General features: G+C 42.8%; 1 protein-coding gene across 5 annotated transcripts in view; it reads left to right on the plus strand.

Moving 5' to 3' along the window:
- The first annotated feature begins 7,298 nt into the window (after positions 1–7,298).
- EEFSEC (eukaryotic elongation factor, selenocysteine-tRNA specific) overlaps positions 7,299–24,023 on the plus strand; it is a 210,391-nt gene continuing 193,666 nt past the window's right edge. The window contains exons 1-2 of one of the 5 annotated variants that reach the window (XM_075938809.1): positions 7,299–7,313; positions 9,342–9,753. In XM_075938809.1, the coding sequence (XP_075794924.1) occupies positions 9,447–9,753 (307 nt within the window). In that variant the 5' untranslated portion in view covers positions 7,299–7,313; positions 9,342–9,446. Of the gene's footprint in view, positions 7,314–9,074; positions 9,754–24,023 lie in introns of those variants that run through there. The other 4 variants (XM_075938811.1, XM_075938810.1, XM_025183148.2 and 1 more) reach the window with 4 other exon arrangements.

Consider the following 24,023-nt stretch of genomic DNA (forward strand, 5'->3'; position numbering starts at 1 on the left):
GGAATAGAAGCTTAGCGTCTTCTATTCCACCTGCAAGGCAGGGCAGGAAGGAATTTCTGGTTATCAGATTTTTTGGCACACCACTGGTTATTGAGACTAGGATACTGAGTGTAAGATGTTCAAAAAGAAAAATGTACAAGCAGAAAAGAAGGCTCCTCCTAAAGAAGGAAAAATTGGAATTTGTAAAAGAAAGTACCTCTTTTTCCTGCATCATTTTGGACATAATCTTTGGACAATATAGGTTCTTGCCAATATCCATACTAGTGCAGACTTAGATAAAATGGCCAAATATTTCCTGGTATATAAATCCTCCACACCCAATAAAAAAGAATCAGACGCTATTTAGCTGTTGTGGAAGGCTTGTAATGAAACCTTGTATTGCCTAGCAGGCTGAAAGGATGAGAATACAACTTCTGGCCAGGAATTAGAAAATGGAAGACGCTTTGCAATGGTACACAGAACCAATTAGAAATTTTAAAAAATAAATGTCAAAGATTAAAACAGCTGAATGGAAATCTACAAAAAGTTGGCTGACAAAAAGGAGAAATTAGAAAAGGAGAATCAAGTTTTACAGGATATGATAAAAAGATTAACCCTGAAACAAGGTAGAGACCCTCGGGATTATAGACATGATTCAATTATTAAGAACCTATGGCAAAAAATAGGATTCCTTGCTAGGCAATGGCTGCAGTTACTTCCGGAGAATGGGATGATATCCCTGAATGGGAAGGAGATCTAGAGGAGATTTGGAAAAATAGAAATAAAAGTAAGAGCTAGAATTTTGTAATTAATATAAAATGGCTTAAACAGAATTCCACTACATTAGTTTCCCAAATAAATGAAAAAAAAAATTAGAGAACTAGAGGAAGCAATACAGGCTGTCGAGCACTGGAAAGCTGCTCTGCTGGTAGGGCAACAGGCTGTCCAGGCATATGACTTGCTCGAACACGGAAAGCAAGAAAATAAAAAAATTGGAAAAAGTTGTTGAAAACCTGCAAAAGAATAAAGCGTCATCCCCTGTTAAACAACAGACTGCAAACACTTTCACAGTGCCTGAAGAGTGGGGACAGAAATAGAAAAAGGTGGCCCTGGCAAATTTAAAAGATGAGATGGAGTCCACTGCATTGCAACCACAATCATATGAGGGTCAAGCCCAAAAGAATGAAGGTTAATGTCTCCGTTCTTCCCTAATATAGAGTCTTAAGGGTACATGACAAATAAGACTAAAAATTCGGGGTAGAGATATGTCAATATGTGTAAATGCATGTGCTATTTTGTTATATTATCAATAAATGCGGTGTGTTACCTTATCCCCTTGAAAAAGGTCCCATGTGATTTTTTTTTTTTAAGCATAACAATCACCTCTTTCCAAGAGCTGCTAAGGCACCGGAAAACTCTAATTATTTTAGCAGATAACTTAGCAATTAGCTGACAGGAGCACAGTATCTAATTACTATATAAAAGAATGAAAATTAAATAAGACCCACTCAGCTGTAATGCTAACATATTTTGACACCAGGGGTACGTCTAAACTACATGGCTCCGTCAACGGAGCCATGTAGATTTGTTGTTTTGGCAAAGTCAAATGAAGCCACGATTTAAATGATCGCGGCTTCATTTAAATTTACATGGCTGCCACGCTGAGCCGACAAACAGCTGATCAGCTGTTTGTCCGCTCAGCGTGCTAGTCTGGATGCTCCCCTGCCGACATCAAAGCCCTTTGTCGGCAGCCCCGGTAAACCTCATCCTACGAGGAATAACGGGGCTGCCGACAAAGGGCTTTGATGTCGGCAGGGGAGCGTCCAGACTAGCGCGCTGAGCGGACAAACAGCTGATCAGCTGTTTGTCGGCTCAGCGCAGCAGCCATGTAAATTTAAATGAAGCCGCGATCATTTAAATCACGGCTTCATTTGCCTTTGCCTATGTGTCTAATCTACATGCCTCTGACGACAGAGGCATGTAGTCTAGACACAGCCCTTGTGGCAAGACACTTAAGGGACACTGGTTAGCCTTAACATTACAATATATATTCTTAATTTGTGATTAACGCTGCAGAGAGAGAGAGAGATAGTGACTGTCTGGATTTCTGGGCTCTATCTTATCTCTGGAAGGGGAAAAGGGTCTAGTGTGTTACAGCAGGGTCAGATACATTTTGGCTCTATGTAAAAACATCAGAATGGCCATACTGGGTCAGACCAATAGTTCACCTAGCCCATGTAGCCAATGCTAGGTGGTTCAGAAGGTATGATTAGAAGAGGCAATCATCAAATGATCCGTCCCCTGTCACCTATTCCCAGCTTCTGGTAAACAGAAGTCAGGGACTTCTCTGGCCAGTGGCCATTGATGGACCTATCCTCCTTCAACTTATTTTGTTCTTATTAGAACCCTTTTATAGTTTGGGCCTTTCCACCATTCCCTAGAAAAGAGTTCCACAGGATTACCACAAAGAAATATTTTTTTTGTTTTAAATCTGCTGCCTATAAATTTCATTGGGTGAGCAACTTGTGTTACGTTAGTGAAGGAGTAAATAACATTTCCTTTTTCAATTTTTCCATACCATTCACGATCTTCTATACCAATAACATATCCCCCACCTTTTATTCATTTATTTTACAAACTGAAAAGTCCAGTCTTTTTAATCTCTCCTCATAGGGAAGCTGTTCTTTACCTCTAATCATATCTCTTGCCCTTTCTGTACCTTTTCCAAGTTCAATATCACTTTTTAGATGGGGCAGTCAGATATACATGGGCTACGTCTACACTGGCACCCTTTTCCGGAAATGCTTAAAACGGAACAGTTTTCTGTTATAAGTATTTCCGGAAAAAGCGCGTCTACATTGGCAGGATGCTTTTCCGGAAAAGCACTTTTCCACAAAAAAGCCCCGATCGTCATTTTCGCGATAGGGGCTTTTTTGCAGAAAACACTACTGTGCTGTCTACACTGGCCCTTTTCCGGAACAGTTTTCCAGAAAAAGGACTTTTGCCCGAACGGGAGCAGCATAGTATTTCCAGAAAAGCACTGACGATCTATCAGCTGCTTTTCCGGAAATGCAAGGGGCCAGTGTAGACACCTGGCAAGTTATTCCGGAAAAGTGGCTGATTTTCCGAAATAAGTGGCCAGTGTAGACACAGCCATGCAGTATTCAAGATGTGAACATACCGTGACTTTATATAGAGACAATTATGATATTTTATATCTTTTTATCTATTTTTTCCCCTAATAACTCCCAGTATTCTGTTAGCTTTTCAGCTTTCCACTGCATGTTGACCATATGTTTGCTGGGAAATATCCACAATGATTCCAATTATCTCTATCTTGAGTGGTAACAACTATTTTAGACCCCCATCATTTTTGTATGTGTAGTTTGGATTATATTTTTTCCAAATGCATTATTTTACATTTATCAGCATTGAATTCCATATGCCCTTGTGTTGCCTAATCAACCGGTTTTGTGTGATCCCATTGTTTCTCTTAGTTAAGTTCAAAGCTAACTGCAATCTTGAATATTTTGTATCATATGCAATTTTTGCTACCTCACTGCTTACTCCCTTTTCAAGACCATTAAGACAGGCGTGGACAATAATTTTTGATGGGGAGCCACTAGGGTTGCCAGGTGTCCGGTATTCAACCGGACAGTCCGTTTTTTGCACCCTCTGTCCAGTAAAACATTCAGAAAATACCGGACATGTGTAATGTCCGGTATTTTCTGCTTTTCCGGCTGGGCGCCTGATGGAAGCCTGGCAGGGGCAAGGGGAGTGGCTGGGGAGGCGGGGCCGTGATCGGTGCTCCAATTCTTTAGCATCGCTTAAGCCTAGCTCTCCTGCCCATTATTGTATTCACCTTCTGCTCTATGTGGCAATTTGCCTGGTTTCCCTAGGTAAGGCTCATTCTGAGATCAAGTAAGCTTAGCACCAGACTTTCCAGCCCTCAGAACAAGCCACTCTGTGATACTGGGGCCCCCTCACAATTCTGTTTATAACGGGGGTTCCCAAACTTTTTGACACGGGGACCAGTAAATCCATTTTGGAGGACTTGTAACATTCATTTGCATATTTGCATATTCATTAAGCAAATGATGAATATTCAAGCAAGTTGTTTCTGGTCCTCCCAAAGACCCCAGTGCCAGTGTTAGCAAAGCTTTTGATAGTCATTGTGACAGGGTGGCGCAACCCCGCTCTAACTGCGCCCCACCCAGAGGGCCAGGGGGATGCAGAGCGGCTTTCCCCACTGCGAGGGAAGCGGCCGGGGGGGCAGCGGAGACGCGCCGCCCAGCAGGCGGCTTAGCCGGCGTTTCCCCGGATGCCGCGGAGGAATCTTCTCCCGTGTTAGGGGAGACGGTGACAGCGGCAGAGACACGCTGCCCCGCCAGCCTCGGGGCTGGTTCCCCTGCTGATGCCCCACGGGAAACTCCGATGCCCAGCGACGTCGGCCAGGAGGAGGACGCTGAGAGGGGGCGTGGGCTGCCGGAGAAGAGGGGGAGGAGCCGCTTGTGGGATGCCGGCGCAGGCGTCCTGGAGGGGAGGGGCGGCACCCTCCCCGGGATAAAACCGGCAGAGGCATTAGGGCCGCGGGAAAAGGAGAGAGAATGCCGGATGAAGGGGCTGAGAGTCTCGAAGAAACACCGGGACAAACCCGCTGGTGAGCGGGGGGTGAGGAAGCAGCCCAGGGCGGATGCAGGCAGGAGCCCGTGGGCTGATGCATTTAGGCACCTAGCCCCATCAGCCAGGTGAGGGGAGAGAGGTTATTCTCCTCTGCCTTAGGGCCCTGGGCTGGGGTCTGGAGAGAGGGAGGGCCCGGACCTCCCTCACCTCCCCGCTCGGGTGATTGTCAGGGCAACCAAAAGGAAGGTCGGCACCTCTCAGCTCAGCGGAACAAGAGGGGACTGGAGCAGCAAATGGGGAGGAGGGACATGACCAGGGAGGTCGGTGTCAGGGCCCCATGACAGTCACCCACAATATTCTTGCCAGCAAGTTAAGGGAATATGGATTGGATAAATGGACTGTAAGATGATAGAAAGCTGGCTAGTTCAGGGTTTCCCAAACTTTTTACTTTAGTTGGAACCCGGTTTTTTTCAGTACTGTTTTTTGCAACCCAAAAATATAAACGCATGTACGAAAAGAATGAAAAATGAATAAATTTTCAGTGTTTCACCCGGCTGCATCCTCCACCCAGCCTGGGCCAGGGCTTGGGGGACCCGGTGCTGCATGGGCACTCCAGGAGGCGGGAGCAGGAGCAGATTGGGGGTAGGGTATCTGGCTAGGAGGAAGGATGCAAGGAAGGGCAGGGTTGCCAGGTGTCCAGTTTTGTACCGGACAATCCGGTATTTCAGGGTTTTGTCTGGGAAACAAATTGAGAAATTACCAGACATATAAAATGTCTGATATTTTCTAAATAGGTAAGTTTTATTATAATTAGGTGTATCAGTCCTTAGCTAGGAAATGCCTGGCCGGTAGATGTGCTCACGCTGCCTGAGTGTGTCTACCTGCCAGGCAGTTCGCAACTACTCGAGGGAGGGTATGTGGAGAAGGGGGGCAAAATGGAATCCCCGGCCAGATTCACTCATCTGCCAGGGTCAGTAGGGTCTGCAGGTGCCCCGGTCAGTCCCGCTCCCCCCCTTCTCCTCCCGATCGCCCCAATCCAGCCCTGCTGCCCCCATCCAGCCCTGCTTCCGGTGGCCAGTTCCTCCCACCCCTACCAATCTTCCCCGGTCAGCCCCGCTCCCCCGACGACCTCCCCAACCAGCCAGGCTGCCCCCGTCCAGCCCTGCTTCTGGCAGATGGTTCTCCTGTCCTCCTCCTCCTGATCTCCCCCATCCAGCCCCCCCCCACCCAGCCCTTGTTTCGCCGCCTGCCCTCCCCGATCTCCATGGGACAGCCCCACTGCCTCCAACCCTACTTCTGCTGCCTGTCCGCCTGCCCGGATCTCCGCGGGACATCCCTGCTACCCCTAGTCCTGCTTCCGCTGCCCGCCTGCTTGGATATCCGTGGCACAGCCCCGCTGCCCCCAACCCTGCTTCTGCTGGCTGCCCACCCACCTGGATCTCTGTGGGACAGCCCTGCTATCCCTAACCCTGCATCCGCCGGCCGCCTGCCTGCCTGCCCTGATCTCCACAGGACAGCCTCACTGCCCCCAACCCTGCCTCCCGGCGGCCGGTTCCCCCCCCCGCCACCTCCTCCCAGCTTGCTCCGCTCTGCTCTGCTCCCTTCCCAGCAGCCACCAGGCACGCTGAGGCCCAGTATTTTTTTCCCGCGGCCTGGTACCGGGCCACGGCCCATAGTTTGGGAAACACTGGTTTATAGTATAGTATAGTATAGGGCCTAAGAAACTTGTGTCAAATTTATCCTCATTTGGACACATACAAAGAAAGTAACTGAGGCAGTGACATTACCTAAACACATGCATACAAAGGAGAGTTAAGAAAAATATGTGCTCCTTCATAAGATTGCTTAAATATTGCTAAGTGATAAGTAGCTGCAGAGGCAGAATAATACAAGCATTCAGTAGGGAAATTATTTATTTTATTATGATGAAAGGAATAAGACCAAATAGCTCTTTGGACAAATTTACTTATTAGATTTGAGAGCTCGTAATCTACATCAAATTAAACAATTTCATGGGCCTTTAACATTTGGTTTGGAAGTTTTAAGACAACTGCAGCACTTATTTTTCAGCAAATCAGAGAGAATTTTAAAAGCACTTAATATAGTACAGTATTCTTTAAAGAATCACCAGGTCAGAGTATAATTATGCATAAAAAGAAAGGTGATAAGGTTTTAGCTTATGAACATGAAGGAGAGATTTAATGTTGACCCAGCTATAGAAGGAAAAATAATGATCAATATTAATCCCAACAACAACTAATGTTTTAACTATATTTTACAGTGTACAAATAGGGTTGCCAGCTGTCACTGGGACACAGGGCTGGCCTTACCATGAGGCAAACTGAGGAGGCCGCCTCAGGTGCCAGACTGTAGGGGGGGCGCCACTAGGACCCAGAGTGTAGAAAATTCTGTCTGCTGCTGGTACATATGTATTCTCTCTGTAGTACCATGAGAGGAGTAGAACAGGAAGAAGGCAGAATTGAGACCTTTCAAAGTTTTGGCCCAAGCAAGGGGGCTGGGGGCGTCATTTGAGCTCCCCGCCTCAAGTGCCAAAATGTTGTGGGCTGGCCCTGCTCGGACAGTTCAGTATTTTGGTCTTCTGTCCGGTAAAAAAAACCAGAATACCGGATATGTAAAATGTCCGGTATTTTTTGTTTTCCTCAGATGGCTGGCTGGCAACATCTGCAAGTGCAGGGAGTGTGAGGAGCACGGTAATATTTTTTTTTTGTCTCCTTTTTTTTTTTTTTTTTGCTCATCCAAATTTTCCCTGTCTGTTTGGGATTTTTTTAAAGGTATCTGGCAACCCTAGGAGCCACTCTAAGATTTTTCTAAGTGGTCAAGGGCTGCACTTTTCTATGGGTGTATGTGAGATCTGGGACGGAGATTGGGTGCAGAAAGGAGCTTGTGGCAGGGGACTGGGTTTCAGGAGAGGGTGTGGGGCCAGAGAAGAAATTTGGGAGAAGGAAGAGTTGTGATCTGGGGTAAGGGCTTAAGTTAGAGGGTCTGGGAGGGGGTATGAGTGAGGAGAGGATTCTAGCCTAAGGGAGAGATGTAGAAGGGAGTACAGGATCTGGGAGGGAGTTGTGACCTGTAAGAAATGGGGTGCCAAGGTTATGGGTGTTGATGGCCTGCGACAGGGAGTTGGGGAAGGATAGGGTGAGGGTGTCAGAGGCAGGCACTGACCAGGAGGCACTTATTATGGGGGTTCCCAGCTAGCAGCGCGGCAGGATCCTGATGCAGGCTTGCTGCCTGCCACAGCCTCAGGCTGCTCAAAGCCGCTGGTTGCTCCACGTGGCTATTCCAGGGGTGGGTGTAAGAGCCTTTGTGCACTGTTCCTGTGCCCCAGCAAAATTTCACAGCTCCTATTGGTGGGAAACTAGCCAATAGGAGCTGAGAGATTTTGCTGGGAGCGGAGAGATAGCGCACAGAGCTCCTTCCCTCTGGTGTAGATGCTTCAGGAAGCAGCCAGCTGTTTAAAGAGGCATGGAGCGGTTCTGTACCCTAAGGTCCCATTGGGGTAGTTCCTGGGTCAGATTTGGCAGCTGCATCACCCTGATTTATGAATACGTTATACAGAAGTGGTCCAAATGCAGAGCTCTGGAGCTTACTACTATTTATTCCTACCTGTTCTCCCTATATTTAAAGTGGAGTACCTGGCAATGAGTGATCATCTAACCATCTTTCAATTGCTTGAATGATAAACGTTATGTTATCTTAGTCACCCTGCCTCCCACTTTAAGCTAGGGAATATGCTTTAAACAGACCTCAAGTATAAAATGCAGGGGTTCAAACTTTACAGATCATCCTAATCCCCCATAAATGATGCCTTTGCAGCCCCTACACACAAGTTGGCTATGTCTACACTGGCGGGTTCTTGCGCAAGATGTTCCTGTGCAAGAGCTCTTGCAGAAGAACACGTCCACACGGTCATGTGCTTGTGCACAAGAGCATCCATGGCAGTGTGGACGCTCTCTTGTGCGAGAAAGCTCTGATGGCCATTTTAACATAGCGAGTCCACACTGCCCTTTTGCGCAAGAGCTCTTCCGCCAGTGGCCTTACACTTGTTAGAAAAGAGCTTAGCTCTTGCGCAAGAAGCCCTCTCTTCCCACATTTTAGTGTAAATCTTCTTGTGCAAGAGCGGGCAAGCTTTGTGGACGCTCTGCGGGTTCTTGCGCAAGAACCGCTGTTCTTGTGCAAGAACCCACCAGTATAGACATAGCCAAGGAGGCTCTTGGCACTACCTTCATACCCATCATGGTTCCCGACCAATGGGAGCGGTGGTATTGGTGCTCCAGGTGTTACCCCTGCCCACAAATGAACCCCTCATTTCTGATTTCACCTGAGATCCTGCACCCCTAATTAGCGCCTTCATCTCCTTCTCCATCCCAGCCTAGGGAAAGTGAGTGAGGGTGGAGGACAGGAAGATACCAAAGGGAGGGGGAACATAGCAGAGCGTCTAGGCTGTGGGCATGACTCGGGTGCTTGGATATGAACAGTTGGAAAGCTGGCAATTTCCCATGAGTCCTGGGCGTTGTGTTTGGTTTTGATTGCAAGCTCCCTGGGAGCAGCAGCCAGGGTTCATGGGGCTGGTACAGGGCTCAACTCAGTGTCGGCTTTAGAAAAGGACAGTCCCTGAAAGACTGCGGGGCCGGGTCATACGGCGCCCTAAGCCAGCCCCAGGGCCTATTGTGTGTGCGACCCCAAACTCCGCCCGGCTCAGATGTTCCTCTTCTCCCCAGAGGAGGCGTGACGCGGAGACAGGCCGGAACGGCAGCCGCGGCGTTCCTGTTGCCGCGGGGCGCTATTGGGACGGACCGGCGGTGTGCGAGGGCAACTGAGTAGCCATGGCCGGTTCCGCTGCTGCCCCTGCCTCGGGGCCCAGCACTCCCCGGAGGCTGAATGTGAACGTGGGGGTGCTGGGGCACATCGACAGCGGCAAGACAGCGTTGGCCCGGGCGCTCAGCACCACCAGTTCCACCGCCGCCTTCGACCGGGCCCCGCAGAGCCGCGCTCGCGGCATCACCCTGGACCTGGGCTTCTCCTGCCTCCGCACCTCGCTGCCGCCGCACCTGGGCCCCGGCCCCGGCGAGCTCCAGCTCACTCTTGTGGATTGTCCGGGACACGCTTCCCTCATCCGCACCATCATTGGAGGTAAGGGGGGGGGGGGGTTGGCGAGGTGTGTATGGGGCAGAGTGGGGTGCACAGGCCCCTAAGGGAGATTGTGATTCTGGGGGGACGGAGAGCGTCCCCCAACCCATGTCGGGAGATCTGCAATTCTGAGGAGGGGGAGGCAGGGAGGGTGTGAGGGATGGTCTTAACTCCCACTGTGTGGGTATGGATCTCATTTCTGAAGGCAGCAGAGAGTGGGTGGGGTGGGTGAGTTTGAAATATGTAAAGATTGTCCAGTGTGCAATGGGAGGATTGCAAACTTGGAACTAGCCTCCTGCCAGGGGAGGGCAAGGTTAAAACTATCTGTACAGATGCCAAATCCTTTTTGTGGAGAGACAATTCATACCAGCAAAAGCGTTTTTGTTGTTATAATTTTCTGTACTAGGGTTTTTACCTGTATAACAATGCCATGAAAAGTTATACCTCTAATCAACATTACTGGACTGGCAAAAGTGTAGCCTGAATGTGTGTGAGGTCAAGAGAGCTCATTCCTGTATTTGGAAAGAAATAAACTATACTAAGACAACGGTACACTGATATAACTACATCCATATCAGGGTTAGTAGTGTAATTTTCAGTAAAAATTCACACCTGTAACCAAAATATTTGTATTGCTTCAAAACTGACATGTAAACCAGTCAGTTTTGCTTATAGTAATGTGTTCATTTTTTAAACATTTATTAATGGAGAGGATGTGACAATATTCATGGATGTAGTTACAATTTTTCTCTCAAATTTCTTGAACTTGCCCGTATTTAAATTGTCATAAGTTGGCAGTCCTGCTGCTGATATGCTTATATATACATTTTCTAGAAATTCAAATGCAAAATTCCTATCCAGATTGAGATGTTCATATCATTTGTCAGACTATAGCATTAGAAGTACTAATCTTCTCGTAAAATGTTTTTTTAAAATTTCAGCTATTTTAAAATGTTCTCCTTGAAAGAAATTTGAGGTAAAGGAGACTCTCTGAGTTCTTCCACCAGCACATTTTAAAATTACATTGTTTTTGGGGTGTGTGAGGAAGGGATCTTTTATCCTATGAGCAAGTCTTAAATCATGTTTAGAGCTTGTATAATGATGTTTTTTTACTTCTGTAAAACAGGGTGATTCCTGAAGGCATTTTGACTTCAGCTCTGTGTGTGAACTCTGAAGTGAAGGAATTTGACATTATTGCATCTTTTAACCCTTGTAGAACCTCAGTTAGGGATGTTAGCAAGTAGTCGACTGGAGTATCGACTACTCGCTTCTCCACAGCCTCTGAGAGGCAGCAAGGAGGGGAGAGAAACTGGAGCCAGCTCTGGGAAAAGCCAGCTTCAAAGCTGGTTCCCCCCCAGTGCCGCCTGTTCCTCCTTGCTGCATCTATCAGAGTTCGTTGCGTGCAGGGACTGCTTCGGCATCAGTCTCGGTTCACGCTGCCATGAACAGGGGCTGCTGGACTCAGTGAGAGCTGGGACCAAGCAGTCCTGGCTCGCACTGGTCCGGGACTGTGCCTCTGTATTTGAAATGAGCCTAGTGGCTCTTACTACATCTAAAATACAGAGCTGCAGCGCGAGGTGGCTCTGTAGAGTGGTCCTTATCGACTAATAGTGTAGTTGATACAAATAGTATTGACTATCTGATTAGTCAGATAACCACAATTTAACATTCCTAACCTCAGTGAGATAAAAGTATATTGAAGAAAACCAAGTTTGGAATTTTGTGTTTTATTTACCTCAAAGATATGACAAAAGATATAAAAAAGGACATTTAGCTTATGTGGGTGATCCTTAAGACACGCAACTTTTAAAAGAAATTACACAGAAAAGAAATAGTCTGTATTGAGGAAGCGCACACTTATGCAGTATGTTGATGATGATAGATGGAAAAAGGAACCCCCTAAAAACAAACATACACACTTAAAAAAACCAAAAAACATTTTAGTGTTTATGAAAGGTGCCAGTCCCGAAGACTGCTTTTCTGTGGCTGTAAGGTACAATATAAGTAGTGTAACTTGTCTCACAGTGACCCAACTGATGATCTTTATAGGGACCTTCTTTAGTTTCTCATGCCTTTTCAGCCCTTACTTTCTCTTTTTAAATTGCCAGAAAACCAGTTAGTGGATAGTTGTACAAAGTGGTGACTCGTTTCCTGGGATCTGAATTGAGAACCTACCAACTAATTTCATATAGCATGGTTAAAACACTCTGTTGACATATCTGCTATGTACAAATGGTGCTAGTTAAGCACACAACAAGAATACTTGTATCTGTATCATCCTTGATAGATTAATGGAACTTTTTATTGCTTGAGTTCATCAGCAGTATAACCCTTAGCAGTTCAGCTGTTTTTTTTATTCAGCAATTTCAGAGAGAGGGTGACTATGGGCTATCACAACAGTTGTGATTTGTTTCTGAGCAAAGATGCTTGAAAACTTACAGAATAATTGATTGTTCTTGTTGAGGTTTCTGGTATTGTTTGACCCTGATTGTCAATAGTGGTCAGATATTACAATTATTATAATCTGACTTGTCAGGGGACTTGTGCATAGATCAGGACCCAAATAAAGTCTGTTGTATGTAGTAATCCATGTTTAAAATTGTTCAGTCCATAAGTACCAGTATTGTTCAGAAAGCTGGCGACCAAATTATGAGATTTTAAAAATGCTTGTTTTTTATTTGCCTTCTGTTTTTATGCCTTTCCTGTTTGTGCTTTCATTCTTTTCCCTGTAAGCATGGGTCATGGGGACTCTCTTATTTTTTTTAATGAGCAGAGATTCTCTTGTATGTGTGGGACTCCAGGTGCTGGAGCTTTAAATAAAATAATGACTATTGCAAGACTTGTTATAAAATCATGGGAGTTAGAAATCCCAAGGCATTTTTGTGTGACTGCTTTATAAAACATCACATATTTAAAATTTTGACCTCACTGTAAGGTTATATAGGAGGAGACAAGATGGATTTAAATACAAATATATTTAAATACATAGGACAGGCCAATATGTATTTATTATCTGTAAAATGGGTATACCAATATCTATGTCACAACGAGGTTGTGCAGTTCAATGTTTGTAAAATTTGTAGAGATTCCTAGACTAAAGGTGTTGGGTAGTATTATTTGTTTTATTATTGAAAATTTTCTCAGGGTGGCAGCTCCTCCTTAAAGGGCTGATTGGAAAAAAACCCAACCTTTAAAATCATGTTCTGTATAATTAATTATTTGAAATGGGGTTTCATAGCTGAAATCCTATATTTTTGCCTATTCCTCCTGGTAAGTAGGGCAGTGTTGACCTTGCAGATACTTTTCATAAAAATATAAAAGAAACCTCACTGGAGATGAAACCTGGGTTTAAATGAATGCAGAATATTTGAACAGTAACTAAATAGGAGGAGAAATGCAAGGTGGAAGTCATATTTCATTCTGTGTGGTTGCATCTTTCTTCTTATAGAACTTGCCCTTGAAAGCAAAACATATCAAATTTTAAATCAAAGACTGTTTTACCTGCATGCTAGGAATAGAAAGTGTTAGTTCCAGCCATGATGTGTTTTTAGGATTGTAGCTGCAATGTTATAGTCAGCTTGGAATGAAATGGTAGATACAACTTTTTCCAGTTAGATTTCTTAATAAATTACTTTCTGGTTCTTAATTTCACTTCCACCCAAACAATATCAGTTTGTTCTCAAACCATAGACTACCTTACCACTTCAATGGCGTATTCTGAGTGACTGCATGCTGAGGACTACAGCATAGATTTCACTCAATTTCACAATTCTTCTGTACTGTGCAGCTGCAACTGTTATAACTTACTTCCACTTACTTCCAGTGCACACTTGTGTGCATGGTACCTCACATTATAAATAAGAAATAATCTTGGCACTGAAAAGAATGTTATCTAATTTTAGACAACGATGGAACTAAAAGGCAAATACAATAGTTTGAGGATGTTTGGTGAATTAAGTCATGTTATTACCCTGTAAAGACACATGCACTAGATTAAACATATATTACAAATGCACAGTTTAAAATGTCTGACATGCTTTTTGTGGGTATCATGGTAAAAGTGGAACTTCACATTGCAACACGCAGTTACATATACAGTAAAACTCTATTGGTCCGGCATCCAATGCTCCAGCACTCCTGATGGTCCGGCACCATCGGGAACCCGGAAGTGCTCTGGGCAGCCGGACAATTGGAGCTGCTCTGCGCCTGGCTTTCCCGATTCAGCCGCTGCTGAAACTGACCAGCAGCTGAATCGGGGAAGCTGGGGGCAGAGCAGCTGGGGTGCTGCCGGGTTTGTCCTGTAGCACCACCCCTCGGGGCTGCGGGACCAACCCGGCAGCACCTCAGTTGCTCTTGGGGACGCCTGGGCCAGAGCAGCTCGGGTGCTGCCGCGTTGGTCTCGCAGCGCCGAGGGGAGGTGCTATTGGACCAACCCGGCATCACCTCAGCTGCTTTGCCGCAGGCATCCCCATTCAGCCGTTGCTGAAACTGACCAGCAGCAGCTGAATCGGGATGCCTGGGGCAGAGCCGGACTATCGGAAGGGGGGGCATCCCCGCCCACCACACCCCAGACCCCACCCCAGACCTCTCATAGCCCCCCTTTCCGATAGTCCGGAATATCTGATAATCCGGCACCCCCTGGGTCCTAAAGGTGCCGGATTACCGAACGTTTACTGTAATTGAAACAAGTGATGTTTTTGTCTGGGCTCAACTATGTACATGATAGTCTCAAACTGCCTTTGGAGTTGTTTTGAGCACATAATGGTTTCTACAATTACTTGCTTAGTCATTGTACAACCAGTACTTAGCCTTTATTTTTGAAAATATTACATGAACATAGTTAGAATTGATTTTTGCTGTATATTTCCACTTTTTTCTGTAGTGGGAAGTTTGCCTGTCATAACCAAATCCATTGCCATTTAGTGGTAAAAATGCTTGATAACAGTCTCTTTATTATCCATGTAGCACTGCAAAAGCATATAGGGTTATTTGCAGTAGATGGCTTCTAAACAAAGAGTCAAGACCCTGAAAAACTTACTCTTGATGTGAATTCTTTAGCTTGTGTAAGAAACATCAAAAACCTCATCATAAAATTACATGACTACAATTACATCTCACATTGGTAATTGAGCAGTTCTCTACCATTTTACACATTGTTTTTCTCTCTTCAGTTGCACCATCTTTTTCCTTGCCAGGTTCACATATAGCAAAGGGGACCTGTAATTGGAGTGAGAGGGTAATTTGAGGAGTCATTCATTCTCTCCTTAAACTCATGTTTGTTTTTAATACTGAGATTATGCAATTTGACAGATGTGGTGATGAGCTATGCAGTGTTTTTTGAATGTTGATACACAAGTTTAGGCTGTTGAGGGATTTTACTCGATGTAGGTGAATCTGGGTGATGTTTCTGCTTGTCTTTAGGTTTTGTTTTGGTGTTATAGAGTTTCATGAAGCTGTTGTAATATTCCTCAGAGGAGTAGAGTTTGTGTTATACTTTAAAAGGCCTATACATCCAGTAAGGTGCTCAATGGTTTTTCAAATGAGTTCAGCAATAGGGGAAACCTGTAGAGAGGTTATAGAAGTTAATCTTCCAGAAGAAACTCAATCCCCATATTTCATTTTAAGGCCACTTTGCGTAGCAAAGTAGTTTAACCAGTAGCAGATTTCTTACTTGCTGATGGTTAATTTCATGCCCTACAAAGGGTCAGCACACTAATACAGAAGAACATGATTACCTCACCCTAGCTCCCCTTCAAGCCTGCATGCATACAGTGAGGGATACTGAACTGTTTATTTTAGGTAAGTAGTTTTCAGATGCACTTTATCTACTGGATTTTAAATGAACTGAGATGACTTCTTAAAGAACATTTTAAAAATAGATTTTGTTTTTTTTCTCTGAAGTTCAAAGGACAAAGTAGTCTTATAGAGTTTTAATTGGAAAGTTACTGTTTGACCCTGGTTGTCTAAACCTGCAGGGGAAATTTTGACAAACTTGTAGTTTCATAATCCTTATTCCTATCTGAACCTTTGACCTTTTTACTTCATAACCAGAGCTTCATTGTCACCATTTGTCCCAGTAGTTCCTTTCAAAGACGGCTGCCTTGCAAGTGTCTGTTTCCACTTTGCTGCTGTGTTCTCTTAAGGAAGGGTATTAATTCATACCTGATACATTGAAGGGGCCAGGACTTTTGAACTCGCACAAGAGCTTGGGGAGGGGGAAATGAGCATAGCAAAAGCATGTCTTGCAGATGCAAACGACTACAATGAAAACAGTCTTGCGAGATCAAGGGAAACATGGGCATGGTACCAAGGTTCAAATTTGGTCAGCTAGAGATTATTTGTAAGATTGATGTAGCAGTACTTTTGTTGTTACACAATGTTTGTTTTGATTAGTTTGTTGTAAAATATAATTAATATCTATGTATACAACCATGTAAGGTTCATCAACCTTGCAAAATTGCCATGAAAATATGCAGACTTTAGTACAAAAGTCTACTACTTGCCCATCTTTGCTGCTGCTGATAAGATTGATACTTGTTTTACTGCAAGTTAGAGGACAAATAGAATTTTACAAGACTGGCATCATCAAGGATTTAATCTCTTGTTTCACTGTCCACGCTCTTGCTCCATAAGGAGTAGAGACAATTTGGGCTGCAGAGATAGCAAAAGATGCTCAGTCCTTCTGGGGATGAGGACCAAGAAAGGAAGGTCCTTTGCTGCTCTACAGCATCCGCTTTAGCAGACTGCTGTTTGGAAGAGTAAGGAGTGGCACTGATGCACTCTGGAAGAGCCATGTAATTGTACTTCCTTAAGACAATAGAGGCTGGAATGATTGGCTTTCAGTGGGAGCATTTTAGGAGGGAAACTGGTGGGATCTCATACCCTCCTCAAGGGAACTACAGTCGGTGGGAGAGGAAAAGGTGTTCCTTTTTACGAATATGTGCTTACTGTTGTTTGTAACTTTTTTTATAACAGTACAAATGTTCATGTAATAAGTTGTTAAAATTACTGAGCCAGATTTTCATAAATCTACTTGCATATGCTGCAGTACATCGACAGTATTTTTTTAACTTTGCTTACTGGGGAACAGTAGTTAATTGTAACCCTCCTCTGACTTGTGATCTTGAGATTGGATGTCAACTATTGGTACATAAGTCTAGTTAGTGGATAGGGAAAATAGCTCTGTTTAGCTTCCATAAAAACATTTTCTTGTTTAAATGAATATTTCTGAATACATTTGCACATACACCAGAATCTATCTAGAGTACTAATCCAGTAGCCTACTAGCAGAGTTCTCCTTCAGTTGTGGGAGAGACCTAAATTTGAATGTAGGCCTTTTGCTCCTTGGAATTGCAGAGATTAAGAATGGTATGGAGGAAGTGTGTTCTTCACTGTTGAAAAAAGCACCTTGGTTGCTGTTGAGCAATGAAATCTGGTCAGCTACACAAGTGCAGTGCTTGGTAAGCTCTGGAAGGACCTTTAGCCACCAGTTTGAGTAGAGGATAGTGGCTGTAATGAGCCTGGCAGGTGCTCTGAAAGTTTAAAATGAAGATTAAAAATGAAAGACCTAGGATTATGGGTGAAGGAGAGGTAATTTATTTCTGAAGCTGCATAGTGGTTGGCACTTTGGAAATATTCTACCATTTTGAAAGGGTTCAAACATTACTACGATCTTAACTGCTAGTACTTTGTTTTCTAAAATATGCGCTAAAATTCTTATATCCAGCATGCTTATAACTGTCTTGCATGTGCAAAATAGTTGCACTCCATAAACTATTCAATAATGTTTTGAACTTATTTTTTAAATCTCTTCTCTCAAAACTGAAATTTAGATTAAAAAAAAAATCCTAACATTTGTATGGTAAGTATCACAGGAGTAGTCGTGTTAGTGTATCTGCAAAAACAACAAGGATTCCTGTGGCACCTTAGAGACTAACAAATTTAAATAGTAGGGCATAAATTTTTGTGGGTAAAACCCACTTCATCAGATGATTTGGAGTGGAAGTTACAGAATCAGGGGTATATATAAGCAGTGCTTTTTTTGTGACGGTACTTTTTTTGTGACGGTACTTTTTTTGTGACGGTACTGCAGTACCGGAACCTCCAGATGTAGTACCTGCACCTCCTGTCAGAGCTCCGCAACTTTTTTCCGTGGAGTACCAGCACTTTTTTTTAACTAAAAAAAAAAAAAGCACTGTTTATAAGTAAGAAGTTGCTTGTGTTAATGAAAAAACTTAAAAAAACAATGAATAGTCCTGCAGCAGAGGCTACCCCCTGAAACTTTTCAACATGCAAGGCACTGCATTCAGCCATATAGAGTGAAATCCGTCAACTAAACAAGGAAACTCCCACAGATCCAAATTTATGTTAATGAAGTTAATCAAGTAAGGGTAGAAGAGGGTCATTCATAGCATTTGGTGTGGAGATGTAAGTTAGGGATATAAAATCTCATTTAATCCGTTAACCTGTTAAACGTTATGTTTAACCAGTTAACTGCTTAAATGGTGGGCGGGATGGGAGGGGGTGGCTGCTCAAGCCCCCGCCAGTTAATCATAACTGGTAAGGCATCAGGTTACTGGTTGCTTACTGGTTAACCATTCACATCCCTAATGTGAACATCCAGAGACAGGAAATTGCCTTTGTATTGCATTAACCCTTTGAGATCCTTATTCAGTTCTAAGTTGATAGTGTTGAATTTGCAAATGAATTTCAGTTCAGCTGTCTCTCTTTGTAATTGGGTTTTGAAATTCTTTTATAGAAGGATGACTACTGTCAAATCTGTTACTGAATGTTCAGAGAGGTTGAAATGTTCCTCTACAGGTTTGTGTGTGTTACCGTTCCTTATGTCTGAATTGAGTCCATTTATCCTTTGACATAGAGACTGTCCAGTTTGGCTAACATACATGGTAGAGGGGCATTGCTGACACTTGATGACATATATCACATTAGTAAATATGCAGGTGGACGAGCCTTTTATGGTGTGACTTATGTGGTTAGGTCCTGTGATGGTGTCGCTTGTATAGGTATGTGGACAGAGTTGGCAACAGGGTTTATTGCAGGGATAGGTTCCTGGGTATGTGATTCTATGGTGTGTTGTGTGGCTGCTGGTGAGTATTTGGTTCAGGTGAGAGGGCTGTCTATAGGTGAGGATGTGTGACAACTTAGAGGAGTTACTTTACCAAATTCTTCAATGAAACAAAGAATGTAGTTTGTTTGGTTTTTGAGGACAGATATGAATGCATAAAGAAGAGGTAAAGGAAACTGCTGGTATACAATTTTTGCTTGCTTTTAAAAAGAAACAAAATCTACCCTTCTTGACTGTACGTTATAGTGCACAAGAGGGCAGTGTTTGCTTACAATGTAGGATCTTTATGATAAATGTATAGGGTCTGTCTAAATGGAGTGATCCCAGTTTTGAAATGAGACAATGCATAGGATACATAGTCAATCTGAACCAAACATGACCTAACTCTTTCCTTCCCCTAATGATTCATTCTTTAGATGTCTTTGTAAACATTTTGATGTCTGCCATAATAGTGTTTGTACTACTTAAACAGTAAACAGTTTGGCCTGTTGTCTTGTACATTAGATGGCAGAGGGTAAGAGACTGCTTTTCAATTAAAAACAATGTGATTGTGAGGATTCTTCCCCCTCCTCCATTAAAAAGTCAAATACATGTGCGTGTTTTTTACATTTATGTAAAGACCATCTGACTAAAATGGTTACACAATTAAAGATGTAGGAACCCTGATATGGGGTATTAACACACACACCCCTGCATTTTTACCTAACAAACAAGCAAAAGGAAATTGCAAGTTGTTACTCTCAAGTCTTTTCCAAATTCCTCACATGTGTTGCCTAGGAATTACAGCAGGAGGATGGGGTAAGCATGAGGCCTCTCCTTTATATATAGGTATAGTGGGAGATTTTAAAAATAGAACAGTGGCCTTGACGTGGAGTTTGTGTGATGTTTTCATTTGCATCATAATTTCAGTGTCTGAACATAAATTTTATTGTTCATTTAATTTCCTTTTCTCTATCTCTCTATCTTGATTTAATTGTTTGACCAATTTTGTGTGCATGCAGGGCTTACGATTGGAAGTCTTGGTTACCCTGTGTTTTCCATCCCTTTTTTTGGTGTTTCCAGTTTATAGACTTGGAGTTAATGGTTTTCTTACCAGGAACTATAGGTAGGGATGTTAAATATTGGTTAATTGAATAGTATATTAACCAGATGAATTCTTATTGGGTACTTGACTATTCTAGAGCCCCCTGGGATGAGGCTAGCAGTCAGTGTGGGGTGGCAGGGTCTGAGCTCCTGGACCCAGCACAAGTCGGAACTGAGCTGGGTCACCTCCCTGCCCAGCTCTTAATACAGTTTAAATGCAGAGCAGTAGCAGGGACAGGTCCTGGACCTGGTGCAAGCCGGGACTTTCCAGCCTAAAAAAATGTACTGGCAAGGGTGAGGGAATGGGGGGGAGGGGGAGAATGCATGTAATCTATAGCATTAACCTATAGGCTTTTGCTTATCAGTTAATCGGTTAATTGACTACACTATTACATCCCTCAGTACAGGTCCAACAAAATTCTAAACTCTGTGTTTTAACTTAGCAGTAATAGAAAGCAAATCCAGAAGAGTTTCCCTTACCATTTATGGATATGAAGAAAGATAAAACCAGTAACTCTTGATCTTTGGAGTTATACTGTACAGTCACATGCTTTTACTGGCATAGTTCGAACTCTATCAGAAATATGACTGCTTTTGCAATGCTCATTTTATTTAGTGTGTGTGTGTGTGTGTATCTATATGCTATCTTGATTTTGAAGTTGTGGTTTCTATTATAATTTAAATACTTCTTCCTGTATCTTAAATGTAAATTCTAAATGAGTGGTTTCATTAAACTTCTTTCTCTGAGTTACATGTTAAATATGCTGCTACTAATCAAGAACTGTTTTGAGTGTGAGTGTGTGTGTGTGTGTGTGTGTGTACATACTTGCTGATGTACAGCAAAACCACACTTTGCTATTTGCCACAGAAATACAAAACTTCTCAGGAACTATTTAATAACCAAGCACTGTATACTTGCCAACAAAGTCTGTTAGTTGTGCATTCATTCTGTTGAGCAAAAAACAAAATTTCTTTGTTCCGTAATACTGTGTACTAGCATTCACTGAATAACTACATAATCTGTCCCCTCTAACCCTTGTTGCTGCTTGTCTGAAATTAGTTTGTAGGCAGTTTGGGGCAGTGATCAAGATTTGTATCTGTTGGGCTCTGTTAAGATAAACAATAATATAGTGATGTCTTTTATGTTAAGAGCTTGTTACATTTGAAAAATTCTATTATTTTCTATACAGAAGGAAAATTTTTATAATTAAAATGTAATGTAATTAAACCAAATTAAAAGTGAAATTTTTTCAAGCAGGATTTTTTGGTGGTGGTGAATGCGTGCTCATTTGCTAAATGGTATAATTTGGTAATTCATAATAGTCTGCCAGTTATCATTGCAGGTTAGCAAGTTTCTGCTGCATTCATGCATACACATCTTGGAGTTTGATTTGGAGACTGGCCTCAGTTAGAAGCTGCTAGATATAGTGTTATGCTATAAGATACAATACTTTTTATTAGAAAACATGTTGGGATTCTATATGTAAGTGAAACTAGTTTCATTTGAAGAAGGCAAATACTTTCCTGAGTGTGTTTTTCCTTTCCTGATATTTCTTTTCCTTGTATCATTTTAAATAAGATGTGTAAAATGTCTTCTAAAAATTTCATCTAAGAAAAAAAATAAACTCAACTCCAGAGGAAATTTGGAGTTAAAATCCATAAAGAGAATAAAAAGTTGTTTTTGTGTGTGGTAGCTAGTTATTTTCTATCTTGGGTCCCTGAGGCAGGCCTGGCAAACTGAAGAGTAAGGACAGATGTTTTTCACTGGTAATTTCCAGCTGGATTCTTGAATGCATTATGTACTGTGGGTCACAGCTCATAATGGAGCAAAATTGAGTGAGAATTCCTGCAAAGAAAGATTTGACCAACTCTTAGGATAGATATGATGGCAAAGATACTGTGCATTCTGTTAGAAAATGTTTTCAGTGCTTTCTGTAAAATTCAGATTAAATAGCAATTTTGAAGTGCTCCCTTTATACAGTTTGCTTCCATAAGCATTGTAGGCAGAGTAAATACCAATAATTCTTATTTCCCATCTTCTTATCAGTACTTCTACTAAAATGTTCTTGCACAGCCTATCTAATCTCTTCAAGAGAACATCAAATGATTAGTGTCAGCTCTCAATTTGAATTATGATCTCTGTTTCAAACCCAATCCTGACTAGTTTTGCATTAGATTGCAATTATCAGCATTACCAGCATGGGAGGTAGTCGTGATCAGGCAAACTCATCTATGTGTGTGAATGTTACAACACAACTTTCCTCTACTATTCACCCACTCACCTTGTGAACAACTCTGCTGAACATGCTCTTGTTTTAACCGAGAGGGGGTTTCTCATAAGCATCAGATCTGAAATAATTACATTTGAATAACAGTAGGATCAACTTGCCTTTTTTTTCTGAAAGAGATGAGTTTCCATCAGTTTACTGTTTGATGTATATTTTGTTTTTGTATACAACTTGTAATTTGTTTTCTTAGGATGGTTAAAGAAGTGCATCTTGACACTTCACTCACCCTGAAGTCCAAGTTATCTCTTCCTGTGGACTTCCTGGGACATGCAAGCTTCTTAGATAGTAGGCTTTTTTATCTAGACTAAGTTGATTTTATGTGTTGTGTGTTGCCCAGCATGTTTGACTGTCAACAAATAATAGCTGAGACTGTCTACTCTGTGTAGATCTTCTGGCACTTTTCCTAAGAGCAGGAATTTACCCTGATTTGTGTGCTTAATTTCAATAATGAAGTGATTGCTACATGTGTACAATTTGAAAAGTGCTTTGATAACTTTTGAGATAAAAAAGCTATGGAAATGTAAGGGAGATATGTTGGTAATAAAACCATCCCATTTAAATTGAGCTGGGTGGGCAGGGGAGAAATGACGTTTGTCTCAGGAACTTATAAAGTCTTCAAGACTACTTTTGTTATAAAAAGCATCTCCCCTCCTTCTTTTCCTGCTATTGCAATAAGCATTATTATACCGTAAAGAAAATTTCTAAAGTATCAAGTATCAGAGGGGTAGCCGTGTTAGTCTGAATCTGCAAAAGCGGCGAGGAGTCCTGTGGTACCTTATAGACTAACTGAAGTGTAGGAGCATAAGCTTTCGTGGGCAAAGACCCACTTTGTCAGATGCATGACGAAGTGGGTCTTTGCCCACGAAAGCTTATGCTCCAACACTTCAGTTAGTCTATAAGGTACCACAGGACTCCTCACCGCTTTTTCTAAAGTATGTAAAAGCTGCATTTGAAAGAGACAAAATTACTGTGTTTATTTTTTATCAAGAAAAGGAGGGAGGGAAAATAAATTCTGTTAGGCTGGACAGAAGACAAAGCCCAGTCTCTCTTGCTGACTAATGGCATCATTGCTGTCCCACCTCCCCATACAGAGCAATTTTGTCTCTATTGAGACCCCCGTAGCCACTGGCAAGTCCGTGCTATGAGATTAAATCTCATGCTTGGGTGAAATTCTAATGACTGTAATTGTTTCCTCTTTTCAAGTCTGTGGTCCCATCATCAAAGACGGGTATGGAAATTATGCATGTATGTTGTAAAAATGAGGTCATGATTACCTGAACTTGCAGTTGACTTTGGGGGATTTTCTCTTGTGTTCTGGCAGTGGTCATCCATGCTCACATTTTAATATGTGAAATGATTTAAAGTGTAGTTTAAAACTCTGTGTGTGTGTGTGTGTGTGTGTGTGTGTGTGTGTGTGTGTGTGTGTGTGTAAATAAAGATGTAAACCATTACTGGATTATTGATACTATTCAATGGGAGGGCAATGATAGAGGTGATGACAGAGCACAGTCTGAGCAAAAGAGGAGGAAGACAAGCAAGTGGCTATGACACAGGATAGGTTTGTTTGTGAATGGAGAGGGGAAAGAGTCATGTCCCAAGACAGTTCAATTATGTGATGGTTATTTAACAGATATAATTGTGGTATTAAAAGTTTGAAAATTTGCTAGGTGCTGTGCCCAGAGCAAGGGCCTGATAACTGCAAAATGCTGAGTGCGTCTGACATGTGAGTGCTGTCACCTCTCTTTGATGTCAGTACTTACAGGAAGTTACTCAGCATTTTGCAAGATTGCAGGAGAGTTACAGTGCTCTGTTGGAGG

Source organism: Pelodiscus sinensis, chromosome 11, assembly GCF_049634645.1.
Source record: "Pelodiscus sinensis isolate JC-2024 chromosome 11, ASM4963464v1, whole genome shotgun sequence".
NCBI classification, from domain to species: domain Eukaryota; kingdom Metazoa; phylum Chordata; order Testudines; family Trionychidae; genus Pelodiscus; species Pelodiscus sinensis.